The 17,584-nt window shown below is 40.3% G+C and overlaps 2 protein-coding genes across 5 annotated transcripts in view; one reads left to right on the top strand and one right to left on the bottom strand.

Annotated features, from left to right (window-relative positions):
- Positions 1-6,010: 6,010 nt before the first annotated feature.
- Positions 6,011-17,584, bottom strand: part of Txnrd2 (thioredoxin reductase 2) — a 78,084-nt gene continuing 66,510 nt past the window's right edge. For 2 of the 4 annotated variants that reach the window (XM_058571718.1, XM_058571719.1), the window contains one exon: positions 6,011-6,044. In XM_058571718.1, the coding sequence (XP_058427701.1) occupies positions 6,026-6,044 (19 nt within the window). In that variant the 3' untranslated portion in view covers positions 6,011-6,025. Of the gene's footprint in view, positions 6,045-15,066; positions 15,245-17,584 lie in introns of those variants that run through there. The other 2 variants (XM_046421127.2, XM_058571720.1) reach the window with 1 other exon arrangement.
- LOC124076987 (nucleoside diphosphate kinase, mitochondrial-like) lies at positions 9,222-10,991 on the top strand. The gene is made up of 4 exons (XM_046421138.2): positions 9,222-9,347; positions 9,579-9,680; positions 9,806-9,918; positions 10,517-10,991. Exons 1-4 carry the CDS (start codon positions 9,222-9,224, stop codon positions 10,638-10,640), a joined length of 465 nt encoding a protein of 154 aa, XP_046277094.1. The 3' UTR covers positions 10,641-10,991.

The raw sequence follows: 17,584 nt of genomic DNA, 5'->3' as shown, positions 1-17,584 counted from the left end.
AAAGGCCTTGCTACAGGGCCATAACCAGGCCAAGCGTGCCACCCAGAATTGGTGACCCCAGTCAGCACCCAGACGCTCTAGGAGCCAGGAAGAGATGAGATCATGTTCTCCTCACTTGCCTGTACACAGGCTGTCCAACACTACTTCCCCGTAACTTCGCGGTACCTAGAGAAGGGTTGGGAGAGGATACCAACACCCAGCCCAGTACCAAATGACCATGGGCCACGGATCTGGGTGCGGGCCGGGGCGGGCGGGCCGTTGGGTTCGGGGCAGGTGATTTGCTGAAAAACGAAGCTTCTAAAGGCAAACACACAACATATCTGTTCCCTTTTGGCCCTGGTCTGGTGACTCCTTTCATGAAAGATCTCTGAAATGTTATCTGCATTTATACCCAAACTCATTCCCTTTGATCCTTGAAACGCGAATCAAAGATCACATTGTACCTTCTCTGGTTCTGTGGGGGCTTTCAGTCGCCTGGGCCAAAAATAATAAAAGTGGCACCCAGCCAGGAAACGCCTTCTTGAAGTGTGAATGAAACTTGGATTTTTCGGTTGTATCTTTCCTAATTGACCTGATAATTTAAACTTCCTCCCTGGAGGGAGAAGGGGAGTTCCTGTGAATTCAGCTTACCTCAAGCTCCAGGCAGCTCAGGCCAACTCAGGGCCTACAGCAGAGTGGGCAGCAGGCTTGTGCAAAACACTAATCAAAGAAGGCCAAAAACAAACAAACAAAAAATCCTTTTTTTGGTTCAGATTGCTTTTTTGTTGTTGTTTTAGGCCATCCTCCAGTGTGTGTATGTGTGTGTGTGTGTGTGTGTGTGTATTGTACTAAGATATACAAAACAAAATTTACCATCTTAACCATTGTTAGGTATGAAATTCAGTAACATTAAGTACACGGCTACCATTCCCAGACCTTTCTCATTACCCCAGGAACTGTGTTAAAAACTAGCTCCTCATCCACCTCACCCCCAACCCCTTGCATCCACATTTTACATTCTATCTCTATGAATTTGACTACTCTAGGTACCTCACATATGTGGGCTCAAAATATTTGTGGCTCTCATATTTCACTTAGTATAATGTTTCCAGGGTGCACTCATGTTGTAACGTGTTGGAATTTTACTTTTTAAAAGCTGTTGTGTATATATACATTTTGTTTATTTATTCATCTCTCCATGGACACTTGGTATTGTTTCCATCTTTTGGCAATTGTGAATAATGCTGCTGTGAATATTGTACAAAATTCTGTTTTGAGTCCCTGGTTTCAATTCTTTTTAAGTATTTCCCCAAAAGAGTGGAATTGCCGGATCATATGGTAATTCTGTATCACTTTTTCCCCTTTTCTTATTTTATTTATTTACTTTTATTGGTTCTTTTTAATTATACATGACAGTGGAATCCATTTTAACATAATTATACAATATATGTAATATTGTATAATATATCTTGTTGTAATTCAGATCCCAGTACCTCTCCCTCCCCTTCCCTCTCCCCGCTCTCTTCTTGCTCCCTTCCCTATATTGATCTTTCTGCCATTTACCCATAGTTATATTTTTAAATTAATTTCCTATGGATATACACAATGGTAATATCAACTGTGGCATATTCATATATGTACATAGGATCTATATCACTCTTTGAGGAACCACCAAAATGTTTTCCATAGTGGTTGCATCATTTTACATTCCCACCAACAATGCACAAGGGTTCCAGTTTCTCCACATTCTCCCCAACACATGGTTATTTTCTGGGTTTTTCAACAATAGCCATACTGATGGATATTATGTGGTATCTCATAGTGGTTTTAATTTGCATTTCCCTAAATGACTAGTGATAGTCATTAGTGATAGTCAAATGTTATTGTCCATTTGTATGTCTTCACTGGAGAAAAGTCTATTTAAGTCATTCCTATTTTTAGTTGAGCTTTTGTTTATTTTTAAGTTGTAAAAGTTTTTTTAGATATTCTAGAGATTCATATGCATATAGATATACATATAAACATAGATATATATTTTGCTAATATTTCTCCCATTCCATAGATTGCCTTTCATCCTATTGATAGTTTCCTTTGATACACAGAATTTTAAAAATTTTACAAAGTCAAATTTGTCTACATGCTGTTTTAGTTGCTATACTTTTGATGTTACAGCCTAGAAATCACTGCCAAATCCAATATTGTGAAGATTTTGCCCTATGAATTTCTTCTAAGAGTTTTATAGTTTTAGGTTTTACATTTATGTCTCTGATCCATTTTGAATTAATTTTTGTGTATTCTGTTTGGTAAGGATCTGGCTTTGTTCTTTTGCATGTGAACATTCAATTCTTCCAGCACCATTTGTTATAAAGACTGCCCTTTCCCCATTGAATGATTTTGGTACCCTTGTCAAAAATCATACATGGGGCTGGGGCTAGGGCTCAGCTGTAGCATACTTCCTTGGCATGTGTGAGGCGTTGGGTTCGATTCTCAGCATCACATATAAAAAAATAAGAATCTATCAACAGGGCTGGGGATGTGGCTCAAGCGGTAGCGCGCTCGCCTGGCATGCGTGCGGCCCGGGTTCGATCCTCAGCACCACATACAAACAAAGATGTTGTGTCATACAAAGATGTTGTGTCTGCCGATAACTAAAAAAATAAATAAATATTTAAAAAAAAGAATCTATCAACAAAAAAAATAATAATTTAAATAAGTATTTTTTTAAAAATCATAAGCTAGGGCTGGGGTTGTAGCTCAGCGGTAAAGCGCTCTACCTAGCACGTGTGAGGCCTTGGATTAGATCCTCAGCACTACATAAAAATAAATAAATAAAGGTATTGTGTCCAACTACACCTAAATAATAAATTTTTTAAAAAATAATATATGCTGGGCATGATAGCACACTCCTGTAATCTTAGCAGCTTGGGAAGCTGAGGCAGGAGGATCACAAGTTCAATGCCAGCCTCAGCAATTTAGAGAGGTTCTAAGCAACTTGGAGAGACCCTGCCTCAAAATAAAAAATAAAAAGGGATGGAGATGTGGCTCAGTGGTTAAGTGCCCCTGGATTCAATCCCTGGTACCAAAAAAAAAAAAATTGTATGTGAGAGTTTATTTCTAGACTTTCTATTAGTTCCCATCAGTTTATGTGTCTTTTTATTTATTTTATTTTTTCTTGTACTGGAGATTGAACTCAGGGGCCCTTTACCACTGAGCTACATGCCCAGCCCTTTGTTTATTCTGAGATACAGTCTTACTTAGTTGCCCAGGTTGATCTCTGGAGTAGCTGGAATGCACCACTATTTCTGGCTATACATTTGTCTTTATGCCATTACCACAATGTTTTGATTACTGTAGCTTGGTAGTATGCTTTCAAAAAAGGAAGTATGAGACCTTCAAGTTTGTTCCTTTTTGAGATTGTTTTGACTATTAGGGGTCCCTTGAGATTCCATATGAATTTCAGGATAGGTTTTTCTATCTCTGCAAAATCACCATGGATATTTTAATAATAATTCATTGAATCTTAGGTCACTTTGGATAGTATTGATATCTTACCAATGAGATGAGCTCAGTGGTAGAACACTTGCCTAGTATGCATGAGACCCTGTGTACGATGCTCTTCTAGCTCTGGGGGAATATTATTTTAGTCTTTTATTTTCAGGTTTTATTTTATGTCTTTTCCTTTTATTTAGGTTTTCTTTCTTCCTTTCTTTCTTTCAATACTGAGGGTTGAACCCAGGTGTGCTTACCACTGAACCACATCCCCAGCCCTTTTTTATATTTTATTTAGAGACAAGGTCTCACTGAGTTGCTAAGTGCCTTGCTAAGTCTGAGGCTGGCTTCAAACTCACTATCCTCCTGCCTCAGCCTCCCAAGCAGCTGGGATTTCAGATGTACACCACCATGCCTAGCTTATTTAGGTTTTCTTTTATTTCTTTTAGCAATTCAGGGGGTAGGGTGGTAGTGGGGATTTAACTCAGGGCAATTTACCACTGATCTACATTCCCCAGCTCTTTTTATGTTTTATTTTGAGACAGGGTCTTGCTAAATTGCTTAGGGCCTCGCTAAATTGCTGAGGCTGGCCTCAAACTTGTAATCTTCCTGCCTCAGCCTCCCAAGTCACTGGGATCACAGTGGGGCACCACCGCCCCAACTTAATAGTTTTAACAATGCTTTTGAGGAACTTCATGGTTTTCTAGGTAAGCTCATAACATCTATGAACAAAGATTTTTACTTCTTTCTTTCCATTTTGGAACTCCTTTTCTTGCATAATTATTCTGGCTACAACTTCCAGTACTGTTTTAGCTTTTTTGCTTCTATGACCAAAAGACCTAATGAGAACAATTTTAGAAGAGGAAGCTCACGGTTAAGGGGTTTCAGATGGCCCATATCTTTGCTCTGGGCCGCAGGTGAGGCAGAACATCTTGGCAGAAGAGTGTGGAGGAGAAAAACAGCTCAGACCATGACAATCAGAAAACAGAGTTCTGCTCACCAGGGACAAAATATAAACCCCAAAGGCACACCCCCAGACATCTACCTCCTCTAGGCACTCCCCACCTGCCTACATTTACCACTAAATAGATTATAGCTTTTTTAACCCAATCATTTCACCTCTAAACTTTCTTGCATTGTCTTATACATGAGCCTTTGGGAGGCTCTTCATATCTAAACCATATCAAGCACTATGTTGGAATAGATGTGGCAGAAATGTGCATCCTTGTTTTGTCCCCTGTCTTAAGGGAACAGATTTTAGACTTTCAGAATGAAATATGATGTTGACTGTGGGTTTTTCATGTATGAGCTTTACTATTTTGAAGAAGCATCCTATTATTGAGTATCTTTGTCTTGAAAAAGTATTGAGTTTTGTCAAATGCTTTTTCTGTATTGAGATGATCACACATTTTTTTCCCCTTTTGCTCTACTAATGTGATGCATATACTGACTTCAATACATATATTTCCAAATAATTTTAACTTTCCTATGGATTGAGTCCTTAACAGGGCCCAGGCTGCCTTTTCAACCAGAGTGGGGGAAGCAAACTTTGCTGAGAGCCCATCATATGATGAAAGAATTCCCAAGGATAATAAAGCAGGAATAAGCTCAATTCACAGATGGACAAGACTTACCCAAGGGAAATCCCCTTACTTGTATGGATGCATTTGAACTGCGAGGCCCAGCGAAAGTGGTCACCCAAAGGACATTAGATTGGACTTTGTCTCTCAGATGTTTCAGGTTAATGTGAGCCCTGTGCCTCCCTAGAGCCAGGGGTAACAAGAAGCAGGCATAGGCAGCACAGAAGGGTTGATATTCACTCTCCAACAACTATTAGCCTCTTAGCTGCCTGTGCTCTTTGTGCTTGGACTTGCATGAGAGTCATTCTTCAGAGCATCTGAGTCAGAATCAGGAGCAGCAGAGCTTTGCTATTTAGCCAGCCATTTTACTGTCTTGACAGAAATTTCCTTCAAAATTCAGAGCTGTATCCTTTGGTGCCTTTTCAGAGGTCTAATGGTCATTTTCCAGAAAGGTCTACCTTCTGTCCTGCTGATGAGTCTGTGACCTATGTGATTAGCATGGACACTTCAGAGACCCTTCCAATTTAGCCAGGAGGATGAGCCCCTGAGTGTGGTGCTCCAGGGCTCCTTGTACTTCAGCCTTTAGAAAGAGTAGAGCCTTTGTGGGTTTCCTTCCATTCTTTTTGTTGTTGAGGTTAGATTTACTATAATGAAATATACAGAACCTAATGTAGTTGCATCCCCATATCTGAAGTTTCTCTTTCTATGGTTTCAGTTACCTATGCTCAACCGTAGACTGAAAATACTATATTAAAAAATTCCATAAATAAACAATATAAGATTCTTAAATTACATAGCATTTTGAGTACCAGAAATATAGCACCGCCCCATTCTGTATCTCTCAGGATGAACCATCCCTTTGTACTTGTTCTCAAGTAATCCTTATTTTATTAATAATGGTCCCCAAACACAAAAATAGAGATACTGTCAATTTGGATATGCCAAAGAGAAGTTGTAAATTGCTTCCTTTGTTCCTTTTAGTGAAAAGTGAAATTTCTGAAAAAGAAAAAAAAAATGCCTGTTGATATTGCTAAGATCTATGATAAGAACGAATCTAAGCATGAAATTGTGAAGAAAGAAAAGTAACTTTGTGCTAGTTTTTACTGTTGTACCTAAAACTGAGACAGTTACAGCTACAGTGTGTGGTTAGTACTGAGTTAAGATGAAAAGAGGCTGATCACAGTGATGCATGCCTATAATCTAAGAACTCAGGAGGCTGAGGCAAGAGGATCACAAGCTTAAGGCCAGCTTCTGCAATTTAGCAATACCTCATTTACTTAGTGAGACCCTATCTCAAAAATAAAAGGGGACTAGTGATGTACTCAGTAGTAAACTGCCCCTGGTTCAATCCCCAATTTTAAAAAAAGAAAAGACCATTACTTTGTGGGTGGAAGACATAAACAGAAAACCATTCATGGCAGAAAGCTTTGAACCTATAGGAAGTTTTCAACAAGAGATCCACTGAAAGGAGTGACACCAAATCATTTACATAACACCACTGTATATTGGTATAATTATTCTATTTTATTTTTAGCTATTTTTGATAATCTCTTACTGTGCCTAATTTAAAATTTAAACTTTATCAGAGGCACATAGGCACATACACAAAGTATATATAGGATTTAGTAGTACCCAAGATTACCTGGAAGTCTTAGAATGTATCCTCTAAGAATGCATTGTACAGTCGCATGTATTTTGTACATGTAAACCTCTGGCATATACAATTAAGCTATGAACATTCTATTGTACAGAGAGTGCCGGTATGCTCCATTCTTCACAGGCACTGTTCCAATTTCTACTCCATAGTTTCATTTCACTCATTCTGGAACTTCTAACAAACAGAACCCAACAGTATGGACTCTTTTGTGTCTGCCCTTGTTATGGTTTAGATGTGAGGTGTCCCCCAGAAGCTCACATGTGAGACAATATAAGAAGGTTCAGAGGAGAAATGATTGGGTTATAAGAGTCTTAACCCAATCAGTGAATTAATCCCCTGATAAGGATTAACCGAAGTGGTAGGGTGTGGCTGGAAGAGGTGGGAATGGGGGCGTGGCGGTGGGGTATATATTCTGTATCTTGAGAGTGGAGACTCTTTCTGCTTTCTTATCACCATATGAGCTGCTTCCTTCTGCCACATTCTTCTTCCATGATGTTTTGCCTCACCTCAAGCCCCAAGTATTGGAGCCAGCCTTCTATGGACCAAGACCTCTGAAACTGTGAGCCCTCAAATAAACTTTTCCTCCTCTACAATTGTGCTGGTGGCGTCCTTTAGTCATAGCAGTGAAAAAGCTGACTAAAACAGGCCTTTTATGGTTAATATAACATTTGTAAGAATCATCCAAATTGTAGTTTAGTATGTCTCATTTGTTTTTATTGCTATATTGCATCTCATTTCATGTCTACACAGTTTTCATGTCCATTCTTTTATCCATGGACATTCTGTTTTTTCTGAATTTTTTTCTGTTTTGTTTTTTTTTAAGAAAGCTGCTATGAGCATTTGTGCAAGTTCTTTTTATACACATAAGTTTCATTTCTTTTAGATAATATCTAGGAGTGGACTTGCTGGGTCATAAGATAGGTACATATATTTAACTTTATAACAAACTTCCAAGAATTTTCCAAAGTACTGAAACTTTTGTATTTCCTTCAGTAATATATCATGATTCTAGCTGCTCCACACCCTCCCCAACACTTGATATGATCAGCCTTTTAAATTTTAATCATTCTGACAGGAGAGGAGTAATATCCATTGTATTTTTGGTTTGCATTTCCTGATAACTAATAGTGCCCATGCTTTCACATGGTTGTTTGTCATATTTTATTAATTTGCAAGTTATTAAGTTATTACATACATTTTGAATAAGTCTTTGTCAGATACATTCATCAAAAATACCTTTTCCTACTGTCAATTGTGTTATTCATTTTCTCAATAGTGTCTTTTGAAGAGAAATTTTATGTCTGGTGTCTTGAGATTTTAATATTCAAAGAAACTTTTGCTTCCCCAGTGAAAGGAAGATTTTCTCCTATGTTTAATTTTTTTTTTTTTTTTAAATATTTATTTATTTATTTTTTAGTTTTTGGCAGACACAACATCTTTGTTTGTATGTGGTGCTGAGGATCGAACCCGGGCCGCACGCATGCCAGGCGGGCGCGCTACCGCTCGAGCCACATCCCCAGCCCTCTCCTATGTTTAATTTTAAAAGTTCTATTGATTTATCTCTTATATGCATATTTATGGTGTATTTTGAACTGATTTCTTTGTGTGACATAGGTCGAAGTTCATTTGTCTCCATGTGTACATCCTGCTGTTCTGGCACCATCTGTTAAAAAGTTGATTCTCTTCCTCCTGAATTACCTTGACACTTTGTTAAAATTTCAGTTCCATTGGGCTATGGGTGTAACTCAGTGGTAGAGCAAATTCTTAGCATGCTCAAGGCCCTGGGTTCGATCTCCAGCACCAGCAAAAGATAGAGTCCATGAATATAAATTCCTTAGGACTTTCCATGTACATGATCATGTCATCTATGATTAAAGATAATTATACTTTTAAAATATATATGTTCATATTCAGTTGTCCCTTGATATCCACAGGGTATTGGTTTCAGGACCCTCCTTGGACACCAAGATCTAAAGATGCTCAGTTTCCTTATATAAAATGGCATAGTACTTGCATGTAACCTACACATATTCTCCTGTATACTTTTATTTTTTTTTTTGAGAATTTTAATATTTATTCTTTTTTAGTTTTCAGCGGACACAACATCTTTGTTTGTATGTAGTACTGAGGATCGAACTCCGGCCACACTCACGCCAGGCGAGCACACCACTGCTTGAGCCACATCCCCAGCCCCCATCCTCAGCCCTTTTTAAATTTTTTTTGAGACAGGGTCTTACTAAGTTGCTGGGGCTGGCTTTGAACTCACAATCCTCCTGCCTCAGCCTCCTGAGCTGCTAGGATTACAGGTGTACACCACTGCACCAGTCTTGGGCAGTTTTTGCCACTGTGTGGGAGAAGGCTGTGGGGACATGCTGCCTTGGGTACCCCTGGCAGGCAGTGCTAGGAGGCAGCTCCTGTTTGGGGGTGCTGTGCTTGTTCCTTCTAGAGCTGCCCTGCATAAAGGCATTCTGAAGCCTAGTGCTGTCTGGGCCCAGGCAGGAACTCAGGTTGGGGAGATGTGGACCCAGGAGAGCACCCTGGTTGCAGTGAAGCCAGATGGGGTACAGCGCCGGCTCATCGGAACTGTGATCCAGCGCTTTGAGAGGCGGGGCTTCAAGCTGGTTGGCATGAAGATGCTGCAGGTATCAGAGCCCTTGTAGTGTTTGAGGTACTGGGGGTGCTTCTTGGCCATTCACAGCTCAGTCCAGTGTCATGGGGGTTTTGTGGCTTGGTATTTGCAGGTGTGGGGAGGTATCTGTCTGGGATGACAGCCTATGTAGGTATTAACTGCAATGTGCCCTGAGGTCAGGACACCAGTTTGGGGGGGGGCTCATCTTTAGGGACTCCTCTTACTCTTCTCCCATGTTACCCAGACACCTGACAGCATCCTTGCTGAGCATTACCAGGACCTACAGAGGAAGCCCTTTTACCCAGCCCTTATCAGCTACATGAGCTCTGGGCCCGTGGTGGCAATGGTACGACAGGACCAGGGTGGAGGATGTGCAATGTGGGTGTGTCCTCCACCAAGCACAGGGAAAGGATTGAGCCCTGGGCTTTTGGTGCTCCTCACTTCTCCCCAACTTGTAGCTCTGTACTGCAGGCCTGGGAAGAGTACAATGTGGTCCGCACCTCAAGGGCCATGATAGGACACAGTGACTCCACTGAGGCTGCCCCTGGGACCATCTGGGGGGACTTCAGCATCCACATCAGCAGGTACTGGGAGCCTGATACACTGGGTTGCCTGCTGTGGGGTGAGGAGGGCCATTCCAGGAACAGCATGCTTTGAAGGCAGATCCCAAGGCTTGGGTTTCTTGCTGGATGGCAGATGAAGCTGTGGGAGACCAACCTTGCACGTAACTGGGTCACACTCCCCAGCTGGGTGCTGAGGCGCTCAGTCACAGAAATGTGACAGAGCTTTCCCCACCCTTGGTGGGGGGTGAAGCCAAAGAGGCTTGACAGTGGGACGTCATGAATAATACTGACTAGAACAACTTCTTTCCCTGCCCTTCCATGCACTTATTGATGATGACACATTCTCATTGTTTGTTGTTTTGACTGTACTCTGTGTTGTGTGTTATCTGTCCTGCCAGATACCCTGAAGGGCTGGTGTGGGACACTGGTGGGGAAAGGAGGCTCCCAAAAATCAGGGTTTGGGCTGGCCCCAGAGGCTGGGCTGGCAGTTTTCTGGCTCCTAGTTTTCCTTTTCCTTCTGCAGTCACCTGCTTGCTCCTGTGGGTGCAGGGGAGCAGCAGATTGACCCTAGGGCCCTTGGGTGCACACTGGAGACTAAGCTACTTGTCACCTGGCACAGGAACATCATCCACGCCAGTGACTCAGTGGAAGGGGCCCAGAGAGAGATCCAGCTGTGGTTCCAGAGCAGCGAGCTGGTGAACTGGGCAGATGGGGGCCACTACAGCAGCAGCTACCCAGCTTGAGGGCTTGTGCTGCCCTCAGTGCCCCAGCAACCACCCAGGACAACTGCTTTGGTCAACAACTCAAGCCACACCCATCCTGTCTCCCCCAAGCCACTTTCTTGCTCACTTTCTGCCCCACCACAGCCCAAGGGAGTTTGAGGCCCAACTCTATGTGCCTTTCTGTATCCTAAGTCAGCACAAGATTGGACCAAATCCTTCTGTACCAAAGTGCCAGACAACCTTTGGGCATCCTCAGAGGTCACCTTAACTGCTCCAAAGGAGACACATTAAAATCCACTGCTTATAATGGGGGTGGTGTGCTCATTTTGTCTTCTGCCATTTCTGAGACAGTAAAGATGCTTTTATGAAGTAGTAAACAGAATAAAATTGAAGCTTCCTGCCTTGCACACACAGAAGGTGCTCCCTGACTTTGATGACTGTATGAATCAGGCTGAAATCTGGGCAAATTCTAGCGGAACTCTGCCTAGCCAGTCTGATTCTGCTGAAGGAGAGTGGCAGGAAGGGAGAGGTTAGGGACTAGGACCACACAAGGCACAATGAGCCTGTGACCATGGTTCCCCCCACTTAGTGGCCTGATTTCATTCAACACCAAGAGCTGCCCAGCAGTAGGTTTTTTTTTTTTTTTTCTGGCACTGGCAATTGCACCTAAGGGCTTCATGCATGCTAAACAAGTGCTCAACCACTGAGCTACATTCCAGACTTTTAAAAAAATTCTAGAGACAGTCTCCCTTAAATTTGCAGAGGTTGGCCTCGGACTTGCCATCCTTCTGCCTCTGCCTCCTGAGCTGCTGGGATTAAAAGCCAGCGCCACCGGGCCCACCTGGCATCCGCACATCTTCACGTTGCCACAAGCTGCTCATATCCATGGGTCTTGAGGTTGCTTCTCTATAGCCCAGGTTACAGGGAGGCCGACCTGGCTGTCACTTCCCCACTTGACACGGAGCGACGGAGGTCTAGGGTCTGGGTTCTGAACGGCTACAGATGGCGTGGGCGAAATGCCGAGACGCTCTCCACCCGGCACAGGGGCAGTCCTGCGTGCTCTCCCCGGCCTTTTCGGTCCCAGTTTCCCGAGGTCATCCACCACCGGGAAAGCGTGTCCGCGAAGCGGGTATGTCCGCACACCGAGCGCCCCACGAACTGGCCTTAGTCCAGTAGTCTGAGTGTCGGTGGAGAACGGTCGCCTACTAGCACCGGAGGGAAGGACCTCCTGTATACTTTTTTTTTCCTTTTTTTTTTTTTTTTTTAAGTTTCAACCCTTGTATGTCTACTTCTCTAGTTTATTTATTTATTTATGTATTTATTTATTTTTAGAGAGAGAGAGAGAATTTTTTTAATATTTATTTTTTAGTTCTCGGTGGACACAACATCTTTCTTTGTTTGTGGTGCTGAGGATCGAACCCGGGCTGCACGCATGCCAGACGAGCGCGCTACCGCTTGAGCCACATCCCCAGCCCCCCCCCCCCTTTTTTTTAAAAATATTTTTTAAAAAATTGTTGATAGATCTTTATTTTTATTTATTTATTTATATGTGGTGCTGAGAATCGAACCCAGTGCCTCACACATGCTAGGCAAGTGCACTACCGCTGAGCCTCAGCCCCAGCCCCTTTGTTTTCCTTTTTAATACAAGTTCTGACTATGTTACCCAGACTCCTCTCAAACTCCTGTGTCCAAGTAATCTTCTTGCTTCAGCCACAGCCATATCCATCTCTTATACTTTAAATCATCTCTAGATTACTTGTAGTACCTAAGATAATATAAATGCTAGGCAAATAGTTGTATTATTTTGGAAATAATAACAAGAAATGCAAGTCTGTATATGTTCAGTACAGACACCATTCCCCTCCCAAATTTTCCATCCACAGTTGGTTGAATCTGTGGATGTGGAACCCACTGATACAGAGGGCTGAATATACAAAGGACATTTCTGTGTATCTATTTATCAATCTATAATATGTACATCATATATTCATATGTATATATACACCATATATGTATATTTATATATGTGTGTGTGTGTATATGTGTTTTTCCCCCCTAAAAACAGCCAAGATCTTTAGTAACAAAGTTCAACAAAGGTGATAGGAGTACGAATCCTTGACTTATTCCTAATCTTAGAAGGAAAGTGTTTGATCTTTCACCACTAAGTGAGATATTAGCCATCGACATTTATCCTAGATGACTTTTCAGCAGGTTGAGAGAGTTTCTTTTTAGCTCTAGTTTATTAAGAGTTTGTTTCACATAAATACATGATATATGTGAATGACATATGCTTTTTCTCTATTGATATGATCACAATATTTTTATTTATCATTCTGTTAATGTGATAAATTATATTGATTAAATGTTGAATATGAAACCATCTAGCATTCCTGGGATGAATCCCACTTGGCCATAATGAATTTTTGCATGTATTGCTAAATTCAATATGCTCATATTTTGTTAAGGACTTTTTCATCTATTTTTGAGGAATATTGGTCATTTTCTTTGCTTGTAATGTTTCTTTGCTTGTAATTGTCTGGTTTTGAAACCAAGGTGATAATTTGGGAAATATTTCTTTCTCATCTATTTTCTGAGATAATTATTGTAAAGATTGGCACTAACTCTTCCCTAAATATTCTATAACATTAATCAATGAAACAATCTGGGCCTGGAGTTTTTTTATGAGGTAGTTTTTTGTTTGTTTTGTTTTGTTATTTGTTTTTGAAGTACCAGGAATTTAACCCAGAGCCTCATTGTTTTAGTCAGCTTTTTCACTGCTGTGACTTAAGGACCCAACCAGAACAACTATAAAGGAGGAAAAGTTTATTTGAGGCTCACGGTTTCAGAGGTCTTAGTCCATAGAAGGCTGGTTCCTTTCCTCAGAGCTCAAGGTGAGGCTGAACATCATGGCGGGAGAGTGTGGCAGAGGGAAGCATCTCACATCATGATCAGAGAGAAAGAGATTTCCACTTGCCAGAGACAAATATATACCCCATAGTCACGCCCCAATTCCCACCTCCTCCAGCCACACCCTACCACTTCAATTACCATTCAGTTAATCCCTATCAGGGGATTAAATCACTGATTGGGTTAAGACTCTTACAGCCCAATCATTTCTCTTCTGAACCTTCTTACATTTTCTCATAAGTGAGCTTTTGGGGGACACTTCACATCCAAACCATAACACTCATGCATACTAGGCAAAAGCTCTACACTGAGTTATTATTATCTCTAGCCCTTCTTACTTTGAGACAGAGTCTTACTAAGTTGTACAGGCTGTCCTTGAATTTGAAATCTCAAGTAGCTAAGATTATGGTATTTGTTACCACACCCAATTTATGAGGTTTTTTAAAATTTTTTTAGTTGTAGATGGACACAATACCTTTATTTTAGTTATTCATTTTTATATGGTGCTGAGACTCAAAACCAGTACATCACACATGCTAGTCAAGTGCTCTACCACTGAGCCACATCCCCAGCCCCAGTTTATGAGATATTTTTAATGAAGAATTTATAAACATTTTAATAGAGGGCTACTCATATTTTCTACTTCTTATTAAGAAATCTGTCTATTTCATCTAAATTGTCAAATTTATTTGTAATATTGCCTTATTATCATTTGTGAGTATATGAGTATATGTGTGTGTACACATGCAAGCTTGAGGATTAAACCCAGAGCCTCATGCATGGGAGGCAAGCACCCTACCATTGAGATACACTCCAGTGCTTTTATTATTCTTTTAATGCCTATAACTTTAGTAGCAGTGTTTCTTCTTTCGTTCCTGATACAAGTAATTTTATTTTTTTCAAATAACAAACATTTTATTTTATTAATCATGATTTTTTTCTACTTAATTGTTATCCACTTTTACATTTATTATTTATATCTTATTTATGTTGGTCTTAATTTGTTCTTTTTTTTTTGGTTTAAAGAAATTGCTGGGGTCATGGATTATAAATCTTTCTTTTTAAAAAAATATTTATTTTTTAGTTTTAGGTGGACACAATATCTTTATTTTATTTTTATGTGGTGCTGAGAATCGAACCCAGTGCCTCACGCATGCTAGGCGAGCGTGCTACCACTTGAGCCACATCCCCAGCCCTAAAAATCTTTCTTTTGAAGAGATGTATTCACTGTTTGGGGCTTTTTTGTTTTCGTTTTTGAGAGGGAGTCTTGCTGTATTGCCCAGCCTGCTCTCCAACTTGTGGGCTCAATTGATCCTTCTGCCTTAGCCTCCAGAGTCATTGGGTTTATAGGTGGGCATCACCATATCCAGCATCATTCTTATAATGTTAAACATGTGCTAACTTTATGACCTAGACATTTCAGTCCCAGATGACCAAGAGAAATTAAAACATTTGTTGCAGTTTCATTGCTAATAGCCCATAACAATCCAAGTCAAATATTCACCTATAGGTGAATGGATAAGCAAAATTGGCACATCTGTTCAATGGAATACTATTTATTAAAAAGAAGAAGAGAAAAAGATAAATCAGGTACATCACAAAAACTGAGTGAAAGAAATCAGACTCAATAGAGTATATACTGTATGAAACCCTTTATATAAGATGTTCCGGAAAAATGCAAATTCATCCTTAGTGGCAGAAAGCTGATCAGTCCTCACCTAGAACAAAGAAGTGGAAGAAGTGAAAGACCAAGAGGGCATGAAGAAATTTGGGGGAAAGGGGATGAAAAATTTCTATATCTTGGGGCTGGAGTGGTGGCTCAGTGGTGGAGCATTTGCCTGGCATGTGTGGGGCATTGGGTTCAATTCTCAACACCACATATAAATAAATAAAATAAAGGTCCACTGATAACTAAAAAATATATTTTTTAAAAAGTTTCTATATCTTGATCATTGGGGTGACTTCCTGAGTAGATACATTTGTCAAAAGTTATCAAATTGTGGGCTGGGATTGTGGCTCAGTGGTGTAGTGCTCACCTAGCATGTGCGAGGCCCTGGATTCAATCCTCAGCACCAGGTAAAAATAAATAAATAAAATAAAGGTATTGTGTCCAACTACAACTAAAAAAAATTTTTTTAATTGTCAAATTGTACCATTTATATGAGTATGATTTACCCTCAAAAACTTGTTATTGAAACTTTTCACAAAATTCTATCAGAGCTGCTAGCCATTAGAGTATAAATGAAAATAATGTGACTTCTGTTCAAAAAATTAAAAATGGGCATAGTGTTCTATAAATGTCAATTGGATTTAGGTGGTTGATAGTGCCTTCAAACCTGAATTTTTCAGCTGTATATCAATTGCTGAGCAAGGTATTAAAATCTGTGTGAATTCGTCCTTTATCTATCTAACTATGATTCTGGTATCAAACCCACAGTTTTGTCTTTTATTGTTTTAATTTTGCAATTCTGGCTGGCTGCATTGGAATATGCCTGTAATCTCAGTGATTCATAACACTGAGGCAGGAGTATTGCAAGTTCAAAATTAGCCTCAGCAACCTGGGTCAAAATAAAATATTAAAAAACTGGGGTGTAACTTAGTGGTAGAGTACCCCTGGATTCAATCTCCAGTACTGCAACAACAACAACAACAACAAAAGCAGTTCTGTTACTAGTTATGTACATTTATGAGTGTTAAGCTTTCCTGATAAGTTGAGCCTTTTATGATTATGAAATGTTCCTCTTTTATCTTTGGTGAAACTCCTCTTGAAGTCCACATTGTTTGATATTGATATAGATACATCAGCTTTGTAGTGCTTTCATTTCAGATTATATATATATTTTCCATCTGTTTACTTTCAATCTGGATGTGTTTTTATATGTAAAGGCATCTCTTGTAGTTAACATATAGTTGGATTTTGTTTTTTAAAATCAAGTATGACAATCTCTGCATTTGTTTAGTTGTAAAGTTTAATCCATTTTTATGCAATTATTAATATGATTAGGCTTAGGTCTACCATTTTACTACTTGTTTTCTATTTCTTCCATCATTCCTCCATTCCCCCTTTTCTGGCTTCTTTTGGGTTTTTCAATATTTTTTGTTTTCTATTTTATTTCCTCTATTGGCTTTTTAATTTTTATTTATTTATCTTGCAGTGCAGGGTGGAACCTAGTGCCTTGTATATCCTAGGCAAGTGCTCTACCTCGGAGTTACATCCCCAGTCCTCTACTGACTTTTTAGATGTAACTTTTTCTACTTCATTACCCCCTCCCTTTTTTTTTTTTTTGCCATCAACAATCTGTTTTTTGTTTGTTTTGGTACTGGGGATTGAACCCAGGGGGGCACTCAACCACTGCACCACATCCGCAGACCTTTTTAATATTTTATTTAGAAATATGGTCTCTCTGAGTTGTCTGGTGCTTCACTAAGTTGCTGAGTTTGACTTTGAACTCACAATCTTCCTGCCTTGGCCTTTCCAGCTGCTGAGATTATAGGCATGTGCCACCAAGCACATTAATCTTTGATTTTCAAGAAGTTTGGCTATTATGTACCTGCCTGTTATTTTTCATTCCCCCACCCTCTCCGTTGTTATTTTTATTTTGAGATGGGGTCTCATTATGTTGCCCAGGCTGGTCTCAAACTGCTAGGCTCAAGCAATCTTCCTGGGCTTAAGTGATCCTCCTGCCTTAGCGTCCTGAGCAAACTACTCAGGAGATTACAGGTGCACTCACACCTGGCTTGCCTGTGCTATTTATTTTTTCTTTCTTTCTGGTACTGGGGTTTGAACACAGGGGCAATCTACCACTGATTCCCAGACCTTCCTTAAAAAATCATTTTTTTTGAGGGGCTGGAGTTGTGGCTCAATGGTAGAGCACTCGTCTAGCATGTGGGAGGCCCTGGGTTCGATCCTCAGCACCACCTGTAAATAAAGGTATTGCGTGCAACTACAACTAAAGATCCTCTCGCCTCAGCTGCCTAAGTTGCATAGGCCACCACACTCATCTGCCTGAGTTTATATAGCTTAGGGTTTGCAGAGATTTTTTTTTTTAGTTGTAGTT

The sequence above is a fragment of the Marmota monax genome, unplaced genomic scaffold (genome assembly GCF_021218885.2).
Source record: "Marmota monax isolate L192 unplaced genomic scaffold, Marmota_monax_Labrador192_F-V1.1 WCK01_AAM20220418_F8-fsc00157, whole genome shotgun sequence".
NCBI lineage: Eukaryota > Metazoa > Chordata > Mammalia > Rodentia > Sciuridae > Marmota > Marmota monax.
Note: the sequence above shows the minus strand (reverse complement) of the source record. Positions and strands in the feature narration are given on the sequence as shown.

Bases quoted from the DNA above. Each gene is read 5' to 3' on its own strand.
- LOC124076987 (XM_046421138.2), top strand. From the start codon at position 9,222: ATGTGGACCCAGGAGAGCACCCTGGTTGCAGTGAAGCCAGATGGGGTA. The intron at 9,348-9,578 runs GTATCAGAGCCC...CATGTTACCCAG, and splicing joins TTGGCATGAAGATGCTGCAG to ACACCTGACAGCATCCTTGC. The intron at 9,681-9,805 runs GTACGACAGGAC...TCTGTACTGCAG, and splicing joins CTGGGCCCGTGGTGGCAATG to GCCTGGGAAGAGTACAATGT.